This window comes from Cinclus cinclus, chromosome 20 (genome assembly GCF_963662255.1).
Source record: "Cinclus cinclus chromosome 20, bCinCin1.1, whole genome shotgun sequence".
Taxonomy (NCBI): Eukaryota; Metazoa; Chordata; class Aves; order Passeriformes; family Cinclidae; genus Cinclus; species Cinclus cinclus.
The window spans coordinates 2357787-2380346 of record NC_085065.1 but is presented as its reverse complement, the minus strand read 5'-3'; the positions used below and the strand labels follow the sequence as shown (position 1 = coordinate 2380346).

The 22560-nt window shown below is 50.2% G+C and overlaps 1 protein-coding gene across 1 annotated transcript in view; it reads left to right on the top strand.

Annotated features, from left to right (window-relative positions):
• DNAH9 (dynein axonemal heavy chain 9) overlaps positions 1–20901 on the top strand; it is a 159724-nt gene extending 138823 nt beyond the window's left edge. Inside the window, exons 63-69 of the mRNA XM_062506548.1 lie at positions 966–1193; positions 4531–4722; positions 5015–5206; positions 5972–6142; positions 9144–9326; positions 16536–16925; positions 20674–20901. Of these exons, the coding sequence (XP_062362532.1) occupies positions 966–1193; positions 4531–4722; positions 5015–5206; positions 5972–6142; positions 9144–9326; positions 16536–16925; positions 20674–20901 (1584 nt within the window). The remainder of the gene's footprint in view (positions 1–965; positions 1194–4530; positions 4723–5014; positions 5207–5971; positions 6143–9143; positions 9327–16535; positions 16926–20673) is intronic.
• The last annotated feature ends 1659 nt before the right edge of the window (positions 20902–22560 follow it).

Below are 22560 nucleotides of genomic sequence, written 5' to 3'. Positions count from 1 at the left end.
CTTCCACTTTCTGAAGAATGTGATTCTACTGTTAATAATCTCCATTACTCTGCTATTTAGCCATGAGACCTGCTTTCTGGCCCCATTTATAGGAGATATATATTTATTCTCAGCCTCTAATATGGTTCCTTTATGTAATTTCATCACCACCTTCAAGCAGTTTATCTTTCTGGCGGCTGCTTTTAATTTAGGTTTAGCAAGTTCTTTGTCCTTTCTTGGGGTGGGATAAATCACCATCCCAAGTGCCTGTGAACATAGCCAGTTTGGATTGCACACCTGCCTTTAGAACAAGGGTAGTTTAGCCCACAAATCCCATTCCTAATATAACAAAAATATGTTTTCCTGCCTGGAAACTATAATGCTGTATAGCACTCTAGGGGAAAAAACTGAGGCTTGACTTCATGCATTTCACCATCTCTCCATGATTCTGCTTAATCTTCTGAGGGATGTGCCCAATTACTTGCATGAATAAATAAATCCTTTTGTGTTAAAGGACTTTGTGAAATCACCTGCTTGACTTGTTTGCCCAGGAACTGCTATAGAGGCTCCTCACTGTAATTCTGATAAAAATGAACAAATGTTTTCATTTGAGCTCAGTTGGTCTGGGGGGAGGAATAACAACTCTGTTCCCAAGGAATAACAACTCTGCTCCCAAGGAATAACAATTTTTCTCCCCAGGAATAACCTCAGCTGGTATTGCTGAAATGAGGAGAATTCCATCATGGGAAACCCAACCAGCCAATCTGTGACTTGCTGCTCTGCTGCTGATTTATACTGATTATTCTGAATTTTCAACTGTTCTTGATGCACATGGATCTTTGGGGTTGGGAGCTGCACACAGGCACTCCTGGGACAACTCCCAAGTTCCAGAGGGCATCCATGAGCGGGATGGATTTGGTGCCTGCTCAGCACACGGGGGTGTAATGGGGGGAGCTGACCAAGCCTTGTCCCTTCATCCCTGCCAGAACATCCACCTGGTGGCCAAGTGGCTGAGCTGTCTGGAGAAGAAGCTGGAGCAGCACAGCGAGGGCAGCCACCAGGATTTCCGTGTGTTCGTCAGCGCGGAGCCGGCGCCGTGCCCCGAGAGCCACATCATTCCCCAGGGCATCCTGGAAAACTCCATCAAAATCACCAGCGAGGCCCCCACTGGCATGCACGCCAACCTGCACAAGGCCCTGGACAACTTCAGCCAGGTAGGAGCTGCTTGGGCACGTGCAAGATCTGCTGGAGCTCCTGTGGAGCAGGATGGACATTTCCTCCCCAGTCCCCTTGCAGCATGGACCCTCTGGGTCCAGCACCTCCTCTGCTCTTTTCCATAGATCTCTTTCCAAGCACTGGTTTTCCCAAGAAAGAGTTCAGGTGATGCTCTTTCCTGCAGCAGGGCAAAGGACAGCAGATTTCTGTCCAGTTTAATCATTTTCTCCCCTGTGTGTGATCACAGAATCCCACAGAATCCCACAGAATCACAGAATTAACCAGGCTGGAAAAGACCTTTGAGATCATTGAGTCCAATCTATGACCCAGCACCTCCTCATCAACTAAGCCACAGCTCTGAGTGCCACATCCAGTCTGTTTTTAAACACATCCAGGGATGGTGAGTCCAGCAGCCCAGAAAGGCTTCTTTGGTACAGAATCAAACTTCCTGCTGCAGCAAGGGGAGACTTGGCCACCTTTCACTTGATTTCTCTTTTTGGGTCCCTCCTTTCTGGGCTGGTGAGTGACACCTGACATCTAACACCTGCAGCCATGGGAGAGGAGCAGGTTAAACCTCACTTTTCTGCCTGCTGTTTAACCAGGGTTAGAGGTTCAGAACTGCTGATCTGCTCACATCCGACGTCCCTCTCCAGAGCAGCACACAGAGACTGGTGTTGTTTGCCCAAAGGCCATTCAGCTCAAGACCTTGCTGACATCAGGAGTGTTGCAAATCAGAGCTGCAAGCTGCCTGCAGGCAGGAGTTGCTTTGCCAGGATCTAAATGAGGCCATGTGAGAGTGGCTGGCCCACAAGACCAGCCCATGGCAGGGTGCTCGTGGTGTTTATTGTTCAAAAAACCTCCTGTCACAGCAGGCACTGACCCTGTCCCTCCTGTGCAGGGAACAGGCCCAGGTGGGGAAGTGATGGAAATATTCCTGGTGCCCCAGAGGATGTGGATCAGTGTCAGAGGGGCTGTAAGGCCGTGGCTGAACAAGTTCTGCTCTCACCATGGGACAGGAGCAGGGCAGGATCCCATCCCTCCAGGATTCCCTGGGAACAGCCCCTGGGCCCCAGGGCAGGATGGAGCTGGGGGGCTCGGCCATGACCCCATTTCCCTCAAGGGCTGAGGGCTGAGCACTAGTGTTCCTGCTGATTTCTAGGGACACCAAGTCCCATGTCCTGCCCCCTGACCGCTGCCCGTGCCTTGGCACACCCAGCCTTCACAGAAGGAGGCTCTGAAGATGCCCTCAGATTTCCCTTTAGGATCACTGGTGCTGACATTATTCCAGCCTCTCCATCCACCCATGGCTGTGCTGGCAACACACCCAGCAGATCTTGCAGGGTTGTTTTCTCGTGTGAGAGATCTCTGCCTGGCTTTTGTGAAGCCCCACTTGCAGTGCTGAGTCCCACTCTGGGGCCCCAAATATAGCTGGAACAAGTCCAGAGGAGGGCACTGAGTTGATCAGAGGGCTGGGGCACCTCTGCTGAGGAGCGAGGTAGAGAGAGTTGGGGTTGTTCAGCCTGGAGGAGAGCAGACTCCAGGGAGACCTTCCAGTACCTAAAGGGACTCCAAGAGAGCTGGAAAGGGGATTTGGACAAGAGCCTGGAAGGACAGGACAAGGGGAATGGTTTCAAATTGAAGAAGGGTAGATCTACATTGGATATTGGGAAGAAATTCTTGGCTGTAAGGGTGGGCAGGCCCTGGCACAGGGTGCCCAGAGCAGCTGTGTCTGCCCCTGGATCCCTGGAAGTGCCCATGCCCATGGCAGGGGTGGCACTTGGGTGGGGTTTAAGGTTCCTTCCAGCCCAAACCATTCTGTGATTCTCTCCATAAAGCTTCTTGTTATTTGGGATGAGGCAAGAGCAGCCCCAAACAGTTGTGGACCTCAGGCCATGGGTCATGGGGCTGCTCACAGCTGGTTTTGCACTAAGATGTTGGTGTGGAGAGAATCCCAAGAGCAGGAGGGAAACATTGCTGAGCAGGTGCGGGGGAGGCACATGCAAGGATTAATGCCAGTGGTCAGGGGAGATTATTCCATTCTTATCTACTGTCATTCATCATCTTGAACTCCACAAAATATCCTGGAGAACAAGGGAGGGGAGAACCTTCACCCCAAATAACGTTTTCATCCTGCCTTTGCTCATTTAAATCAATAGTAATTAGCATTTTCTAAATTGCTGGAGGATTATGAAACATCTCTTATCAGAAATCCTGAAGTGAGTGGGTGGGGTCCCTTTTACACCTCATTTCCCTGCTTTATACAGAAGAGATGTTCAAATTTAGCTTTCAGCTGAAGGCTACAAAGAAGTGTCTTTATTGTGTGCAGGGATATTGTTCTGCTTTGTAGCTGAAGAAGAATTGACAACATAAGAGAGGCCAAATGAGAGTGAACTGGGTTGTTCTGGGGATGTTTCCTAAAATGCAAAAGGTGTTCTGCACGTATTTGAAGCAGTTCTTCATCAGTGCTGATAAAGGGAGTTTAGAGTGCTGCCTAATCCAGGGGAAATCAGGATTTGGGATGTTCTTGATTATCACATGCACTTGGTCAATGTCTTGCACCCTTCAGAATAACGGCTTCCCCTTTTCTGCACAGACCCTGAGCTCTGTTGTGCTCTCAGAGGATTAAAGGTCTAGCGTGACATATTTTTAAGATAAAGTTTGGACAAGGCTTGGAGCAACCTGGGATAGTGGAAAGAGGGGCTGGAAAAACATGGACTTTAAGGTCCCTTCCAACAGAGAATTCTGTGATTCTGTGGCTCCCTCCCTGTCTTTCTGGTGAGGGATGTTGAGCAGATGCAGGTGATGGGGTGCTGAGTGGGTGCACGTGTCCTTCCTTCCCCGTGTGTGTTCCTGTGCAAAGCCACTCAGAGCTGGCAACGGCAAATATTAAGTCACAAAATATTTGCTACAGTTTGCCAATAAATCCGCAATGCAAGGCCACTGACTTTGAAAACTAGCACATGTGTGTGTGATGCAAAAATGAACTGGAGGACAATTTGATCAGCCTCTTGTCCCAGGTAACAATGGGGCAATGACAACAAGCGTCAGCAGGGGAGGTTCAGGTTGGATGTTAGGAAAAGTTTCTAAACTGGAAGGCTGGTTAAGCTCTGGAACAGGCTGCCCAGGGAAGTGGTGGAGACACATCCCTGTAATTGTTCCAAAAATATGGTTCAAAATTAATTTGGCGTGGGGGTATTTGGTCAAAGGTTGAACTTGATGATTTGGGAGTGTTTCCCAGCCTTGGCCTCTGATTCTGTGATTCACCCCAATCAAATTCTGGTGTGTTTGAGTTCCCTGGGAGTCGCTGAGGCTGAGGGCAGCTGTCCTGTTTTGCAGGACACCCTGGAGATGTGCAGCCAGGAGAAGGAGTTCAGGAGCATCCTCTTTGCCCTCTGCTATTTCCACGCGGTGGTGGCGGAACGGCGCAAGTTCGGCCCCCAGGGCTGGAACTGCCCGTACCCCTTCAGCACTGGGGACCTCACCATCTCTGTCAGCGTGCTCCTCAACTACCTGCAGGCCAGCTCAAAGGTGGGGGCACCACAGCGGGGCTGTCTGGTGGCTTTGAACCACCAGGGTGGCCCGAAGCTGTCCTGAAATGCCATTTCTTTGGTGCTTTTGAGTTTAGAACTTCACAGCTCAGGGCCCTTTTGGGAGGAGATGGGAGAATTCAGTGGCACTTGTTCAGTGGGGAACAGCACTGTGCTGTGCTCCATATTTCCTGGGGCAGGATTTAACTCCTACCTGGTGTTTGTTTGCTGAGGTGGGAGCCCTGAGGGTGCAGGGCAGTGCTTGGGTTCAGCCCACCCTGCTCCACACCCAGGTCCCCTATGATGATCTGCGCTACCTCGTGGGTGAGATCATGTACGGGGGTCACATCACAGATGACTGGGACAGGCGGCTCTGCAGAACCTACCTGGAAGAGTTTATTAAGCCAGAAATGCTGGAGGGAGAGCTCTGCCTTGCTCCTGGATTTCTTCTCCCAGGGAACATGGATTATAATGGCTATCACCAGGTAAGCTCTTTGTTTGCTGGCATTATTTATTCATGTGAATGGAATGTCTTCTGTAACTGCCCCATAACCTGCCTTAGGAGACAGGAACAGGGCTGCAGTGTTCCTGCACTTTTCCTCTTATTTCCCATTGTGATGTGTTCCCGTGGATGTTTCAGCATTCCCCTGGATGAACCAAGTCTAATGGTAATTTGCTACTTCATCATGGGCTCATTCTGTTCATGCATGAATAGAGCAACTGTATTGGTGCTTGAGACTTAAGTGGGGCTCCTGGAAAATTACATCCACATACTGTTTGCTAAAATGGCCCTTTCAAGCTCCTTTTATCATCAGTTTTGATGAGAATCACTGAAGGGTCTTGTTGATCTACTTACTGATCTCATCTGTTCTTTGTACACAAATGCAGTAGCAGAGAGAGGCGCACCAGGCTGGTTTTGTTCATAAAACTTAACTACTGGAAGCTCAATTCCCACCAGAGATTTCAGGATGCTGATGCTGAAATGCACAGCAGATAATTGCTAGAGAAGGTCCATCCCGAGACAGGAAGCCAAGCCAAACTCCAGCAATTACAGAATTTTCCCAGCAGGAGCAGAAGCAGCTCTGTAAACATTTGTACTCTCCTTCCTCCATCACTTCCCTGGTGTTTAAGCCACAGGCAGAGCAGGGTCAGCCCGGACTGACCTGTTGTGGGGATGATTCCAGCACTGAAGTTCTGCAGGCAAAGTGTCCTGGGCTGTTGCTAACGTGCTCCTGAATGTCTCTGTGCAGTACATAGACGATGCCCTGCCTCCAGAGTCTCCCTACCTGTACGGCCTCCACCCCAACGCTGAGATCGGGTTCCTGACACAGCGCTCAGAGCGGCTCCTGCGCACGGTGCTGGAGCTACAGCCCCGGGACAGCAGCACGGGACAAGGAGCACTGGGGAGCCGGGAGGAGATGGTGAGAGTGCAGAGAAGGAGTGGGGATCCAGGAGGGGATGTGAGAGTGCAGAGGAGTGGGGACCCAGGAGGAGATGTGAGAGTGCAGAGAAGGAGTGGGGACCCAGGAGGGGATGTGAGAGTGCAGAGAAGGAGTGGGGACCCGGGAGGGGATGTGAGAGTGCAGAGAAGGAGTGGGGATCCAGGAGGGGATGTGAGAGTGCAGAGAAGGAGTGGGGATCCAGGAGGAGATGTGAGAGTGCAGAGAAGGAGTGGGGACCCGGGAGGAGATGTGAGAGTGCAGAGAAGGAGTGGGGATCCAGGAGGAGATGTGAGAGTGCAGAGAAGGAGTGGGGACCCGGGAGGGGATGTGAGAGTGCAGAGGAGTGGGGATCCAGGAGGGGATGTGAGAGTGCAGAGAAGGAGTGGGGATCCAGGAGGAGATGTGAGAGTGCAGAGAAGGAGTGGGGATCCAGGAGGAGATGTGAGAGTGCAGAGAAGGAGTGGGGATCCAGGAGGAGATGTGAGAGTGCAGAGAAGGAGTGGGGACCCGGGAGGGGATGTGAGAGTGCAGAGAAGGAGTGGGGATCCAGGAGGGGATGTGAGAGTGCAGAGAAGGAGTGGGGATCCAGGAGGGGATGTGAGAGTGCAGAGAAGGAGTGGGGATCCAGGAGGGGATGTGAGAGTGCAGAGAAGGAGTGGGGACCCGGGAGGGGATGTGAGAGTGCTCAGGGGCAGCTGCTGGGGTTCCATGCCTGTCTCATCCATCAGTCCTGTGTAGCTCAGGCTTGTCCATGGTTTTGTGCTCTGCCTTTGCCTGCCTGAAGCCTGGTTTTATGCAGAACATCGCCCTGGTGGGATGTAACTGAGCTTTGGCAGTAACAGGACAGTGTCTTTTAATTACCCCAAGCACTGCAGAGCCTTTGTTATCATCCTCTGAAGGTGTTGCAAATAAACCTTCCCTGAGCAGCAGTCCCTGTGCAGCCCCTGTGACTGGCATAGCAATGGGCCCCTGAGCACACTGCCTGCCACCCACAGCGTGCCAGCCAGAGCTCAGCCCTCCTCTTGCTGCTGCCACCTTGTCCCACAAGTCCCAAGGGCTTTGTAATTCCTTATTTCCAGCTGAACTCCTCTGCTACACCTGTGTCCTGGGCTGATCTCAGCCCTCCCTCTGGAAACTCACAGCTCATTAAAACATGACCCAAACATCCGTGACAAGATCTGGAATCAGCCAACACATGCTCAGGTTTTTACTCCTGCAGCCTTAAGGTGCCAGCTCTGTGTCTGAAGATTTGCAATTTAATGAATGGCTAATAGCTGCTCTCACACCAGCTTCCTTGGCTTGGTGTGAAGCTGGGGAGCTGACTACCTTCCCCTAAGGGCCTCCTAGAAGTGCCCAGCGTGGCCAATTTTCACTTCATACTCGAATTTGAGGTGAGTGGAATAATCCAGAAGTAGCAAAGCCAAACAAGGTGTTCAGAGATAGCAAATGTGAGTGCCTCTTCTCCCCTCCCACTCCTTTTATTACTGAAACACAAATACATTCCTCAGCCAGAGAAGCAAAATGATGAGTGAGTGCCCCAGCAGTGGTGTCACAGCTCATGGCCACCCTGCAAACTCCTGGTGACAGTCAAGAAGACTCTCACAGGAGCACAGAAATCCTCATGGCTCTCTCTGGGAATAAAATCTGCCTGAGAGCAAGCAGTGTGACCTCAGTGCCCTGCATTGTGCCTGGGGACAAGCTCCCACAGCTCATTTTCTTCCTGGAGTGATCTCTGTCATTATCCAAGCTGTCCCTTCCACTTGGTCCTTGGATGGGAGTGAGCAAAGCCTTGTCTCGACTCCTCCACTGAAGGATATCCACCCCCTGGTTCCACTGAGGTGATTTTAGGGATCTTCCAGGGAAAATGTGAGCCTATCATTCCCCAGGCTCTGACAAGTCCAGTTACTCCCACAGATTTCTGAGGTCACATTACAGCAAAGGAGCTGTAATTGCTGTGAAGGAATCAGAGCCAAAGGGACTTGCAGGGGAATTTCAAATGAGCAGATATTTCTGTACTGCCCCCAAGGTGCAGCCGAGGAGCTTTTCCAGCTTCAGCCACCTGTGTGGCTGCAAAAGCAGCCCACCCATTGTCACTGCTGACAGGAGCCAAGGCTTGGGAAGAGCAGCAACAAGAGGGAATTGGAATACAGAGCCCAAAATACGAATATTGGTGGCCCTGACTGGAAAATGACCCTGCCCTATCTGGCACTGGTCCTGCATGCCAGGTTTGGCACTTTAGATCATAGAATTTTAACTGTATTATGTACACCCAAAAGGTCCTCAGCAAGCACAAGTCTCGCTCAGGTTCCGGCTCAGAAGTAAAGCAAAGCTTTGAGTGAGACCTTCCACAGTAAACCTGGGAAATGCAGCTGATCCCATGGACAGCAAGGGCTTCATACCTCATTGTCAGAAAGGGATTGGGCTATTTTATTTAATTTTTTACACACTACAAATATCCTCTTGCATTGGAGTTTTACCTGTTTAGTACTTAGAGTTCTGAAGAAGCTGTGGTGGTGACCAGAAGATAATTTTGTTTTGCTATGCTTTTCTTCCACGGCTTCATTAGTCCAGAATGGCAAATTCAGCTTAAAATTCAATTTTACATAATCACTTCTCTCCATCAATACACCAGAGAAAACCAGCTCATAAGCTGTGTTGTCCTGAGGCTCATCTGAGGCTCCAGCCCTATCCATCTCCTTGTGAGCGTGACCTCGGGAGAAATAAGACAGCCAAGAAGAGAGGAGGCTGCCACACGTCACAGGGACATTATAAACCCATCATTTTGCAAGCTGCTCATCTGACATTAACTTCTGTCAGCATTTGGATTTTAATAGGATGGGGCAAGCTCTTTGAACGGTGCCTGGGGCTGACAGAGATGGTTTTGGAGACACTGACAGGGCAGAGGGACTTCTCACAGCTCAGGCAGCTGTGAGCCTGGGGGCACTCACCATCATCCCCCTCTCTCCTCCCTTTGGCACAGGTGCAAGCCCTTGTGGAAGAGATGTTAGAGAAGCTCACGGAGGAGTTCAACATGGCAGAGCTGATGGCAAAGGTGGAGGAGAGGACGCCCTACGCCGTGGTTGCCCTGCAGGAGTGCGAGCGCATGAACGCGCTCACGGCTGAACTGCGGCGCTCGCTCACGGAGCTGGAGCTGGGGCTGAAGGTAGGGACACCTCAGAGTGCCCACCTAGAACAGAGCCTGGACAGAGCTCAGAGAATAAAGTGGGTTTTTATTAAAGGCCTTCAATAGATACACCTTGGGCAGTCAAAGCCTCCCAGAGGGTTCACCAAAATGAACTACTGATGCCTGGAGAGGGTCCCTGGAACAGAGGCTGGGCACTGACAAAGGAATAAAGCAGGGATTTATTCAAAGGCCTTCCAAGGATTCCCCTTGGGCAGTGCAAGGGCCCGGCCGTGGCTCCAGCCAAGATGGACCCAAGATGGACCCAAGGTGGACTCCAAGTCACGAGTTCTCCCACTTGGATCAGTTCTGCTCCATTCCCATCTTGGGCTTCATTGTCCAAGCCCAGCTCCGGGTTCTGCAGTCCCATCCTCCCACATTGCTCTCCTCAAGTCGCTGCTGTTTGCACTTTTTGGGGCTGAAGCTGCAGCGCTGTCCTTGGCTGTGGGGCTGGAAAAGGATTGTTTTGTGTGCCTGAGCTGTGAGGAGAACTTGGAACACTTGGTGTGAAGTTCAGAGTCCCACACCAGTGCAGTGCAGAGTGTGGAAATATGAAAAATAAAACTTAAGGCATCAATCTGACTGCCCCTTAGAGGATGAACCAGCACAGGTCAGGCTGCACTGCCAGGGAGTGAGGAGCTGCCTGGTCAGTCCTGATGCTCTCAAACAGCACTGCCCCTCCACCCTGTCACCCCAAGGACCCTTCCCCACAGCCAGGTGCTGTCTGTCCCTTGGGAAGACCCAAGGACAGCACAGGAATGCAGCCTGGAGCTGGCAGAGCAAAGCCTCAACACTGCCCTGCTGCCTGCCCTGCCTCACCCTCATGCTACAGCTGGCCCCTGGGGGATCTCCTGGCTGTCAGTCAGTGGGAATTCCCTGTCCATCATTTCCAGAATAACATTTGCTGTCATCCCATTTCAGCTCCCACAGCTGGTGTGTACAGCGTGGGGACCACAGTGGCTGAAGGATCTGGGCTTTGACCCTGCCTGTTCATAGGAGCAGCAGAGAATGAGTAAGGAGGGCCTGCCCTGAGATGGAGTGACAGCTCAAACCTCTCCCAGGGGCATCTTGGAAAAGGAATCCTCAGCTGCCCACCCTTCAAAAGGAGGGGCAGGCTTGGCTCAGGACTTAGGCACCAAGCTGTTCCCAAATCCCAGCTGCATGCTGGAGCCAGCAGCTGCAGGTGTGTCTGCACTGCATTTGCAGGAGAGATATCCTGGACACTCGTGGTGGGCCAGTGTGTACAGCCAATTTTATTTATGCAGTCATTTATCATAAACAGATTTCTCTTATTTTCTAGCATAAGGCAGTGGAATTGAAAATTCCATTTCCTGAGACAGGTAAACAGAAGTGATTTAATGTTTCAATCCCAGAGCCCCAAACAAGATATAATTGTGACTTGGACAATGTGTGGCAATTAGATTTAATGTGAGGAAGAATGTGCTGTTTAATACTGGTAGGGGAATGAGGGGATGCAGAATGTGCGAATAAACCACAAACAAAATTAACCACAGAAAATTCTGTAACACAAGAAACCTCTCCCCAAACCCTGCCACAAATCATGGCAGTGAAGGAGATGGGATCTGCAGAAAAGGCTCCTCCAAGGGCTGCAGCAGCCTCAGTCCCTGAGCTGGGATTCAGAGCCACCCTGGGGCTGGCACTGGAGGAGAGCAGCAGAGCAGAGGAGCAGCAGCATTTGCCATTTCTTCATCTGCTGTTTGCTGCAGAGACACGTCTGAAGGGTCTGAGAGGCCAGCAGTGGGAATTCAAAGAACCATGGAGTCCTTAAAGCTGGAAAAGACCTTTGAGGTCACCAAATCTACCCATCACCCCAGCAGCACCACCGTGCTCACTGCTAAACCACGGCCTCAGGTGCCACAGCCATGGTTTTTGGGCACTTCCAGGATATTCTGGCTCACTTGGTGCTGACACCACCAAGGCTGTGGGTTCAGTCCCTGGACAGGGCATTTACTTAAGAGTTTCACTCGATGATCCTTGAGCTTCCAGCTCAGAATATTCTGTCAGCCTGTGGCTGGTGACTGCTCTGAGCAGCCTGTCCCAGTGCTTTACAACCCCCTGAAGCCTGAAGAAAGCTTTCCTGATATCCAAAGCAGCTCTCCCCTGGCCCAGCTTGAGCCCAGTTCTTGTGTCTGCGGCCAAAGGTCATGTGTGGGTCCCTGCAGAGCTGAATTAGAGCTTGGGCATGACCCAAAAACCCTGCTCAGCATCCCTCAGTCACCTCCCACACCCTGGGGACCACAGAACAGCCAGAGGAGGCTCATGGCTCTTCCTGATGCTGCCCTGACTTGACTTCTGGACCTTACACTGAAGAAATCCTGCTATAATTGTCCTTCCTGACAATTAAAGAGCTGTTAAGGCTCGTTCATCTCTGGGGAGAGGAGGGGAGTTTACAAGCCAGGCCCCACAGAGCTCAGCAGAGAATAAATGAAGCCCAGAGAAAACAAGGCTTATTGTTTTTACTGACTGAAGGATCTGCCAAAAGAAGGCGATTTAGAAATGTCACGCCTAATTTGAATTTTTGAATAATTCATCGTAGCAGAAAGTGATTGTTTGGTCCAAAAATAGGAGACATCCCATTAGGAGGAAGAGAAATGGCAATGGACTGGTAGCCATCAGAAATAACTGGCATGTTGCATTTCAAAGCTCTTTGTTCTGGCTGGCTTGGGTGGAACCAGAGGCTGGGCTGTAGCACTTGCATGTTAATGTTGTACCAGCCTCGTTTTTTCCAAGCAGATCCTCTGGTTTGCAATTTGGGTGAAGGATGAGCCTCCAAAATGCGGATAATACATATTGTAAAATAACAAAGACCAAGTTTTGATCAGCAAGCTGGGTATCAAGTGAAAATAACCTGAACTGAGGAAACAGTTTGTGCCTATGGTGTGCTTGTCTTGAGGGAATGGCTGTAGGCTGATTAGGATTTCCTTCAAGGGTGTCTTTAAATGAAAATTACTCCCAGTGTTTGGAAAAAAAAAAGAATTAAAAAGTAACTTGAATAATTTCTGATGCACTTCAGTATTCAGCATCTGAAATGCAAATTTATGCATAATTGTGTTTGGACAACTCTATGAGATTGCTGCTGTAGATGCTTTGAGCCCTCACAGGAGACTCAAAGCATGCTTGAGTGCACAGGCTTTAAAAATTGCTTTTCTCAAGCCTTGCTGAGAATTACATTTGCTAATTCATTTGTTTCCTGAAAGTAAAACTAGACATGATATATGATTGGTGGGGGGGGGGGGGTGTCTGTAAATCAATTTGGCTGCTTGCACACATTCTGCCACGTTCTTACCCACATCAAAACACTTCCAGGAGCACAAAGTCCTCCTGTTTCAGTGTCCTGCTGTAGCCAGTGAAGGACTTTTTGTTCTTCCTGCATGGTCTTGCCATGGCTTTAGCTCAGCCCACTGATAGTTCCTCTTTGTGTCCAGTTTCTCCGGAGGATGGAGGTCATGATGGAGATTTCAGGAGGTTGTTCCTCATATTTTAGTGTTAATTGCAAGTGCTGTTTCTCCCAGCCTTTCATTTAACCTTGTTTGCTGTTTTAGCTTAGAAAGCCATCTTTAAACCCTTTGTACTCAGAATTTTCTCTATCCACCAGAAATCTGCTCTCCATGGGGAAACCCAGCAGGTTCAGACAGTGTCTGCCTTTAAAACCCTTTCTGCATTTAACAAATCATGCCTGGAGCAGAGGTTTTATCTTGCCTTGCACCGGTCCATCCTGTTGAGGGATTAATATTTCCCAGGGAAGGGATTTTGGGATGGGAATCCACTGACCTTGGGAGGGAGCAGGACTCTGAATGGAGATCCCAGGGTTGCAGTGGTTTCCAGGCATGGAGCAGTACAAAAAGTTCTCAGCTCCCATTGGAGGTAGGGGGGTGCTAGGGACTGCCTTTGAATTCCTGCCCTTGCTCATTTGCCAGATGACAGGAATTTTTTTGTCACTATTTAGAAATTTTCACCGAAAAAAAAGGAAAAAAAAATAAAGAGGAAAAAAGGAAGGGTAAGGGTTGTAAGTCAAGTTCTAAAACCCAGAAGTGCTCAAGTGGACATTTCCAGTGCCTGAATTCAGCCAACACCCTTCCTGCCTCTGGCTGGACACAGTGGATGGGGCAAGTGTGTGTCCAAGCCCTATTGGAACTGGAGCTGCCATCCAGCAGCTCCCAGGGCTGTGTTTGCCACAGTGTGGTCACCTCAGAGGATTCCTGAGTGTGGTCACCTCAGAGAACTCCTGAGTGTGGTCACCTCAGAGGATTCCTGAGTGTGGTCACCTCAGAGAACTCCTGAGTGTGGTCACCTCAGAGGATTCCTGAGTGTGGTCACCTCAGAGGACTCCTGAGTGTGGTCACCTCAGAGAACTCCTGAGTGTGGTCACCTCAGAGGATTCCTGAGTGTGGTCACCTCAGAGGACTCCTGAGTGTGCTCACCTCAGAGAACTCCTGAGTGTGGTCACCTCAGAGGACTCCTGAGTGTGCTCACCTCAGAGAACTCCTGAGTGTGGTCACCTCAGAGGATTCCTGAGTGTGGTCACCTCAGAGAACTCCTGAGTGTGGTCACCTCAGAGGACTCCTGAGTGTGGTCACCTCAGAGGACTCCTGAGTGTGGTCACCTCAGAGAACTCCTGAGTGTGGTCACCTCAGAGGACTCCTGAGTGTGGTCACCTCAGAGAACTCCTGAGTGTGGTCACCTCAGAGGATTCCTGAGTGTGGTCACCTCAGAGGACTCCTGAGTGTGGTCACCTCAGAGGACTCCTGAGTGTGGTCACCTCAGAGGATTTCTGAGTGTGGTCACCTCAGAGGATTTCTGAGTGTGGTCACCTCAGAGAACTCCTGAGTGTGGTCACCTCAGAGGATTCCTGAGTGTGGTCACCTCAGAGGATTCCTGAGTGTGGTCACCTCAGAGGACTCCTGAGTGTGGTCACCTCAGAGGATTCCTTGTTCTCTCTGAGAATCCCTGGTTCCCTCAGAGGATTCCTGTCCTGGTGCCAGTTGTCTGCCAAGGGAAGCTCTGGTCTCTTTGCAAGGCACTTCCTTGGAGCAAGCCTGGTTTGCCCTAAGGAGTTTGCAGCCAGGTATCTTCTCCAGGTATCTTTTCTCCCAGGTGACTAGTGACAGGACAAGAGGAAACAGCCTAAAGTTGCACCAAGTCATATTTAGATTGGATATTGGGAGAAATTTCTCCATGTAAAGGGTTGTCAAACATCAGCACAGGCTTCCAAGAGCAAGCTTGGAGGGAGTCACCGTTCCTGGAAGTGCCCAAAAACCATGGCTGTGGCACCTGAGGCCGTGGTTTAGCAGTGAGCACGGTGGTGCTGCTGGGGTGATGGGTAGATTTGGTGACCTCAAAGGTCTTTTCCAGCTTTAAGGACTCCATGGTTCTTTGAATTCCCACTGCTGGCCTCTCAGACCCTTCAGACGTGTCTCTGCAGCAAACAGCAGATGAAGAAATGGCAAATGCTGCTGCTCCTCTGCTCTGCTGCTCTCCTCCAGTGCCAGCCCCAGGGTGGCTCTGAATCCCAGCTCAGGGACTGAGGCTGCTGCAGCCCTTGGAGGAGCCTTTTCTGCAGATCCCATCTCCTTCGCTGCCATGATTTGTGGCAGGGTTTGGGGAGAGGTTTCTTGTGTTACAGAATTTTCTGTGGTTAATTTTGTTTGTGGTTTATTCGCACACTCTGCATCCCCTCATTCCCCTACCAGTATTAAACAGCACATTCTTCCTCACATTAAATCTAATTGCCACACATTGTCCAAGTCACAATTATATGGCTGGACTTGGTGATATTATAGGTCTTTTTCAGTTGTGTGTGTGACCCACAGGGCATGGTCAGCATGGGAACAAATTGCAGAGATCTTTACCTGCTGGGCTCTAGCAAGTATGGCTAAACAACTGTGGGGGTTGCTTTAAGAAGATTTCAACTTTTTCTAAATCTTCAGAGATTTTTATGGCCTCAGCAAAGGGCACCTCTGCTGACCTCACGCTGGAGGCACTGAAGTCCTGTGAAAGAACAGTTGGAATCTTTTAATGTGAATAGACTGACCCAATTCCCTCCCCTTGTTCTCAGCAATGGCTCAACCGATTTCAGTTAATCTTTCAAAAAAAAAACCACTTAGCCTGAGGCAAAGAGAAATTGTAAATCAGATAAATTTTGGCCAAATGATAAGAGAACAAAAGGAAGTGTTTATTATGGAGAGCAGTGATCGACATTATGTGTGTGTCCCCAAAGTGCTGGGGATGTTGTACTCCTCCAGCTGAGCACAGAGATTTGAATTGTGGAGATCATTCCATACCAGGGAAGCTGAGCTGGCATTTGCAGGTATTCTCTTTCTGTCCTGCTTGGCTTGAGTGAGCCAGATTCACAGAGGAGTTGGTCTGGGCCAACCCCATCCCGAGCAGGGACAGGCAGAGCAGGTTGTTCTGGACCATGCCCTGGTGGATTTTAAACATTTCCAAGAATGGAGACTCCACAGCCTCTGTGGACAACCTGTTCCAGTGTTCAGGCACCCTCACGTTGTATTTCAGTGGAGTGTCCTGGAATTCAGCTCCTCTGGCAGAACTGATACAGGTTTCTAAAAGCTTTAAAACTAATTAATTGCTGCACAAAGGAAAAGTCAAACCTCTCTCTTTATCTCACTTGGCTGAATCATATCTTACTTTGTTGTGCTCCTTCCCTGCTGTGGAAGGAGTTGTGATTACATTTGCAGACAACACATGAAGTCAAAAAGAATATCTTGCACTGCAAAGCACTAAATGAGGGGAGGAGTGAGGTGAAGTGGAGGAGAGGAGAGGGATAGGACTTGACTGTTTGGACAGTTTTGAAGTAGGTCATCAGAAACTCCAGTACCCTGCCCTGGCAGTGGGTGAGAACATCTCTGTACCCCTGAAAATCTGCCAAGCCATGAGAGAAAACAGAAAAAACACTGGGACAACTGAGGGACACTGCTGCTGCTGCTGTCACGACTATACAGCTTTTCCTCCCAGCAGTACTTTTACATCAGGATGCAGGGATATGGAACAGAAAGTGTGCAGGAAAACCCCAAACTCATAAAGTCACACACAGTACGTGGCCAGCAGTGGCTGTGTGGGGTGCTGTGCTCTTCCTCGTGTCCTGGCCCAGCTCTGCTCCCCAGCTGGCTCTGCTGGGCAACTCTCAGTGCTGACTGTGACCTTTCTCCCCAGGGGGAACTCACCATGACCAGTGACATGGAGACCTTGCAGAACTCCCTCTTCTTGGACACGGTGCCTGAGTCCTGGCTGAAGAGATCTTACCCTTCCACGGCCAGCCTGGGCTCATGGTTTGCTGACCTCCTGGCACGCATCAGCGAGCTCGAAGCCTGGACCAGGGACTTCTCCTTGCCCTCCACACTGTGGCTGGGAGGGTTCTTCAACCCCCAGTCCATCCTGACGGCCGTCATGCAGACCACGGCCCGGAAGAACAAGTGGCCCCTGGACAAGATGACATTGCAATGTGATGTGACAAAGAAGAGCAGAGAGGATTTTGCCAGTGCCCCTCGTGAGGGGGCCTATGTGCATGGTCTGTTCATGGAGGGAGCACGCTGGGATGCTCAGGTGAGTTCTGAAAGGCTCTGGGGTTGAGGGAGAAGCCACAGGAGTGGCCTTGTCATTCTGATCCAACACTCTCCACTTATTTGTCATCTCCCTCTGTGCAGTGGTTTTCCATGAAGGATAGGAAATTAAGGAAAGCTATGACCTTGATGCCTGGAGAGGCTCCCAGGAACAGAGGCTGGGCAGTGCTAAAGCAGGGATTTATTCAAAGGCCTTCCAAGGATTCACCTTGGGCAGTGCAAGAGCCCGGCCGTGGCTCCAGCCAAGATGGACCCAAGATGGACCCAAGATGGACCCAAGATGGACCCAAGATGGACCCAAGATGGACCCAAGGTGGACTCCGAGTCACGAGTTCTCCCACTTGGATCAGTTCTGCTCCATTCCCATCTTGGGCTTCGTTGTCCAAGCCCAGCTCCAGGTTCTGCAGTCCCATCCTCCCACATTGCTCTCCTCAAGTTGCTGCTGTTTGCACTTTTTGGGGCTGAAGCTGCAGCGCTGTCCTTGGCTGTGGGGCTGGAAAAGGATTGTTTTGTGTGCCTGAGCTGTGAGGAGAACTTGGAACACTTGGTGTGAAGTTCAGAGTCCCACACCAGTGCAGTGCAGAGTGTGGAAATATGAAAGCTGAAACTTAAGGCATCACCCTCTGCCTCCCTCTAATAACTGGTACAGGTGGTTTCATCCAGCAATGGGATTTGCCTTCAGAGACCATCCCAACTCCAGTAAATGTGTTTTTCTGATTACATTTTCCTTGTGATTGAAAGATACTGAGCAATTATCTTTATGGAGCCATTCATAATCTCTGGGTATCATGCTTCAATTTATTTCAGAAAGGAAAAGGATATTTTTATGGGTTGCTGCTCACACTGAAATATCATTTCTACCTAGTAAAACTATTCATTTTACCATAATCCAGTGGGCACCAGTGTGCATTAATGGATGCAGGACTTTTAAAACAGGTGCACAGCTCATTTGGGTTGTGTACTCCTTCCAAATTAATTCTCTGAAAAAAATGGCAGGCCACATTTAGAAGAATTCCTCTGGGAAACACCTCTACTTTTAAAAGAATATTTCAGATTTAGTTTGTGTCTCCAAAAAAGGAAAGAGTCCTTCTATGTTCTGCTACTCACATTTTTCTATTTATTTAAACATTTATGTTTGCCCTTGGGTGTCTTAAATTTATAAAACTTTCATTACAAAACAGCAGGCAGCTATTAGATGAAATGAAACTAAGCAGATTATTTTGGGTGCAAATGATCTCTTGCTGCAGCCCTGTTAAAGACCCCGGGACTCTGCAGACAGAAGGATGCTGTGACTGGAGACACTTGGAGACATTTTATCTCAAGCTGCCGACAGATTCTTGGTTTTCTTGCTCCCTGCAATGGAGAGTTTGATGCCAAGAGTGTGCCCTGCCCCTCCCCAAGGGGGTTGAAGTGCGGTGGGAGAAGGGCAGGGGTGGGTTTTACATCATGTGTGCTTCATGTGGACAGCACAGCCCCTGCCATGGCACCACAGGATCCCAGACTGGGCTGGGCTGGAAGGGACCTTAAAGATCAACTCATTCCACCCCACCATGGTCAGGGACACCTTCCACTGCCCCAAGCTGCTCCCAGCCCCATCCAGCCTGGTCTTGGACACTTCCAGGGATGGGGCAGCCACAGGGCAGGGCCTCCCCACCCCCACAGGTAAGAGGTTTTTCATTCCCCTTGTCCAGCTGAAGCCACTGCCGCCAACACTCGGGGACCATTTGGAGTGCTCCCTGCTGGCCCTGTGCCCCCTTCCCTGATTTGGGGGACTCCATCCCAAAGGCAGCCGGGCTGTGCTTTGGATGACCCCGGAGGGGCTGTGGAGTGAGGAACCTGTGCTAGGACCAGCTCCACGTGCAGGGCTGTGTGTCACAGGCTCTGGTTTGGGCTCATCTGTCACCAGCCCTGGTTTGTGGCCGCAGCCCCGGTGACACGTGGCACTGCCACACGGCCACGCTCAGCTGGGAATCCAGGACAAGCAGAAGTGAAGGATCCTTTAGGATCTGAGGCTGAGCTCTCCAGACACAGAATGGTGTTTCTGCACCACGAGGGCTGTGCTGCTAGTCAGGAAGAATTGCTTTCAGAGCAGAATTAATTTCTGATGATGAGAGTGATAAAAAATGCAAATGAAAATCAGCCCAGACATAACCAAATAATAACTTGCATAGAGGTACCTCAGGAAGATTTCAGCTCTTGTTAACCCAGAAACACGTAGAATATCTCCTGGAAATTTCATTTGAAGTATTCTCAGCAGTAAAAAAAAAAAAAAAAAAAAAGAAAAAACCTGATCAAAACCCAGTCTCAGAAATGAAGGGTGTGGATTTAAGAAGAGTGCATAATAATGTTTCCTAAATAGCTACTTTGCAAGGTATTATACAAATTATTTAATGTTTGTTCATCACGTTGGAAATATAAAATCCTAAATGAGAGTTGGATTTATCATAGCTGAGCATAACAGATGGCATTAGTACAATTAAACTGAAGTGTGTGGCAAGAGGAATGATTTTTCTTTGCTCGTTTGCAGAGCTAAATAAGCTACTGGAGAGGTTGAATCTCACCCCACAGCTCTGACCTGAGAGCATTTGGAATAATGATGATATGTGAAGCTCAGCTTCAGTGAGAGACAGTTTCTTTAGTGCTGAAAAGTTTCGTTTCCATTTCCCTATTTGTTCTCATTTGGTCTCCCTAGCCTCCATTAGGCAATTTTCCCTGGAAATGGATTGATGTGCAGGGTATTTTATTGTCAGGAAGAAAGAGAGAAAATACCAGAGAGATCCAAATTTGAGAAACAAACTTGATTTCTTGTCCTGGCAGGGTTCTCTCCCTTTCCTGAGTTGGGCAGCCTGCTGGGCAGGGCATTGCTTGGAGGAGAATAATAGGACTTGATATTTAATGCTGATATTCCCTCAGAAAAGTAATTTTGAATTCTCTTGGTTGCATCCATGAGAGTAGGAACAAGCCTGTGGTGCTTTTTGGGGCTGTTCTCCATCCCAGTGGTTCAGGTGTCTACCCTCACTCCCACCACGAGGTGATTCTGGTCTGGCAGTACTCTGAGAAAGAAATGCCTGAGAATCATCCCAGAATCACTGAGGTTGGAAAAGATCCCCCAGCCCATCCAGTCCAAGCTGTGCCCAGTCCCCACCTTGTCCCCAGCCCAGAGCCCTGAGTGCCACATCCAGGTGTTCCTTGGACACCTCCCAGGATGGGCACTCCAAACCTCCCTGGGCAGCCCCTGCCAATGTTTAAGCGCCCTTTCAGCTAACAAATTCCTGCTGATGTCCAACCTGAGCCTGCCCTGGCACAGCTTGAGGCATTTTCCTCTTGTCCTGTCCCTGCTCCCTGGCAACAGCACAAGAGGAAATGGCCTCAAGCTGCACCTCAGTAGAAACCAGGACAAGAGAAGTGAAGCTTTGCTCATAATATGGCTGGACAGGGCCAGGGACACTGTTCCTACTCAAAGTCCAGCTCGGATGTGAGGGCTTGAGCATCTGGTGAGAGTGCAGGCACTGGACCCTTGAGATGGTCTGCGTTGAGGAGGGTTATGGTGAGATGGGGAGCTGTTGGATCCAGACCCTCCTTCCTCAAAGAGACTCATGCAGCCCCTTGACCTTTCAGGAGCTGTTTGCACATCCCCAGAAGGAGCAGCTTGGCTAAAGGGGCTCAGGCACCTCAGAGAGCAGCTGATGGGCACCTTGGAGATCTGACCAGGCTTTGTCTCCTCTCTGCAGGCTGGGACCATCACGGATGCCAGGCTGCAGGAGCTCACCCCAGCCATGCCTGTCGTGTTCATCAGAGCCATTCCTGGTGACAAGCAGGACGCCCGGGGTCTGTACCCCTGTCCTCTGTACAAAACACGCCAGAGAGGCCCAACCTACGTGTGGACTTTGAACCTCAAAACGAAGGAAAACACTTCCAAGTGGGTGCTGGCTGGTGTGGCCTTGCTGCTGCAGATCTAAGGCACCAGCTCAGCCCTGCTCTGCAAGTCCCTCACCATGCCTTTGTCACACAATTTGAACAATTAAATGCTGAGATTAACTCAAATTCCATCTCTCTGAGGGACTCCCAGGACGTGTAGCCAGGACTGTGTCCGTGTCCTGGGGATGTGGCCCAAACAGGGCTCACAATTTGGTGACAGAGGTGCAGAGTGACCTGGCTGCTGTAAATAAATATCCTGTAATTCCTACGTTGATGCACAGGAAGATCCCAGCCCAGAGCCTGATATGCCACACCCAGAGAGTGCTAAACTTAAATCTAGTTTTTATTTCTCTTCATGATCCAAAGCAGTTTTAAAATCAGTAGCCTTCTCCAGTAGTTTGTGAAATTCTCCAGAATTTATTCTTTTCCCTCCCTGAGTGTTTCTTTGTTGTGTGTGTAATGTTGGAAGCTGGGAGGTGAACAGATGTGGTTATAAGCTGTGTCTTGCTAACACTCCTATAAATCTTGGAAACATTGAAAATTAATCAATACCCAATGTGCTTAATGGAATCAATAGTGAAAGTACAGCACAGGGATTATTTAAGAGGAATATGTCATGATGATAGATACTTACTAATAAAAGTAATCGTTCCTGGAATAGTCTCTGGAAGCTGCATGTGTACTCCTGGTGAAGAAAGCACAGGGGGTCAGGTGGGAGGAACACACCTGTGAGAGTCACTGGGAGGTTAATTCTGACTGGGAGAGCAGTGAGAAGGGAAGTTCCTGGTACAGAGAGCACGGAGGGGTGGCAGGGCAGCTGTGTGATGGAGCTGGGAATGGCAGGAGCTGAGCTGCTTCCTTGGGAAATGGGGCTTTTCCTGGGAAAGCTCCCTGTGCTTGGAGGCTCACACAGACCCTGCCTCTGTGTGACATTTGCTGTTCCTCTCCTCATCCTCCAAGCCCTCACCTACCACAGCCCTGGGCTGTCTCCTCTGAGCTGCTGGCAGGTCCCAGGGAGCCTGGCAAGAGGCAGGGGAAGGAGCCAGGGGTGCAGAGGGCTTGGCTCAGTGGTATCAGCACCGATGAGCACCCCCAAACCCTCCCACCCTCACCCAGTGCCAGGGTACAATCTCACAGGCAGATTTGGGTCCCCTCCTTTGGGGACACTACAAACCCTCTCACCTGGATAAAGCCCCAAAGCCCAGGAGCACCTCGACAAGCACCACTCATCTGGAGAGGTCCCCACTTGCCAGCTCTGTCCCTCAATGGGCTCAGGGGTTCAGCATGAGCTGGGAAATGGGGAGAATCACCAAATCATCAGCCAGTGCTGCTCCAGTTGTTCACATGGTGGCATTGGGACTGGAGTCTCCTAGCAGACAGAAATCCGGGGAGCAGCACTGCTGGTGTCCCTCTCCAAGCTCTGTCCTGCTCATGTCTTGCAGCACCTGGGAGCACCATTCACTCATGGCTTTGCCTATCATGCTGCCTTTACCTCAACACAGGAGTTTTCACATTTTACCCTCTGGGAGGGAGCTGAGGGTGTGGGGGGCTTGGCCACTGCTGGGGTTAAAGCAGGACAGTATTTCTGTGGGCCATGTTTGGTTTCTCAGAGCCTCATCTCAGACTGAGTGGTTTTATGGGGGGTTTTGGCACATGGTGAACTCCCTGCCAGTCCAGGGGATCAGCTTTGCTCCCACTGA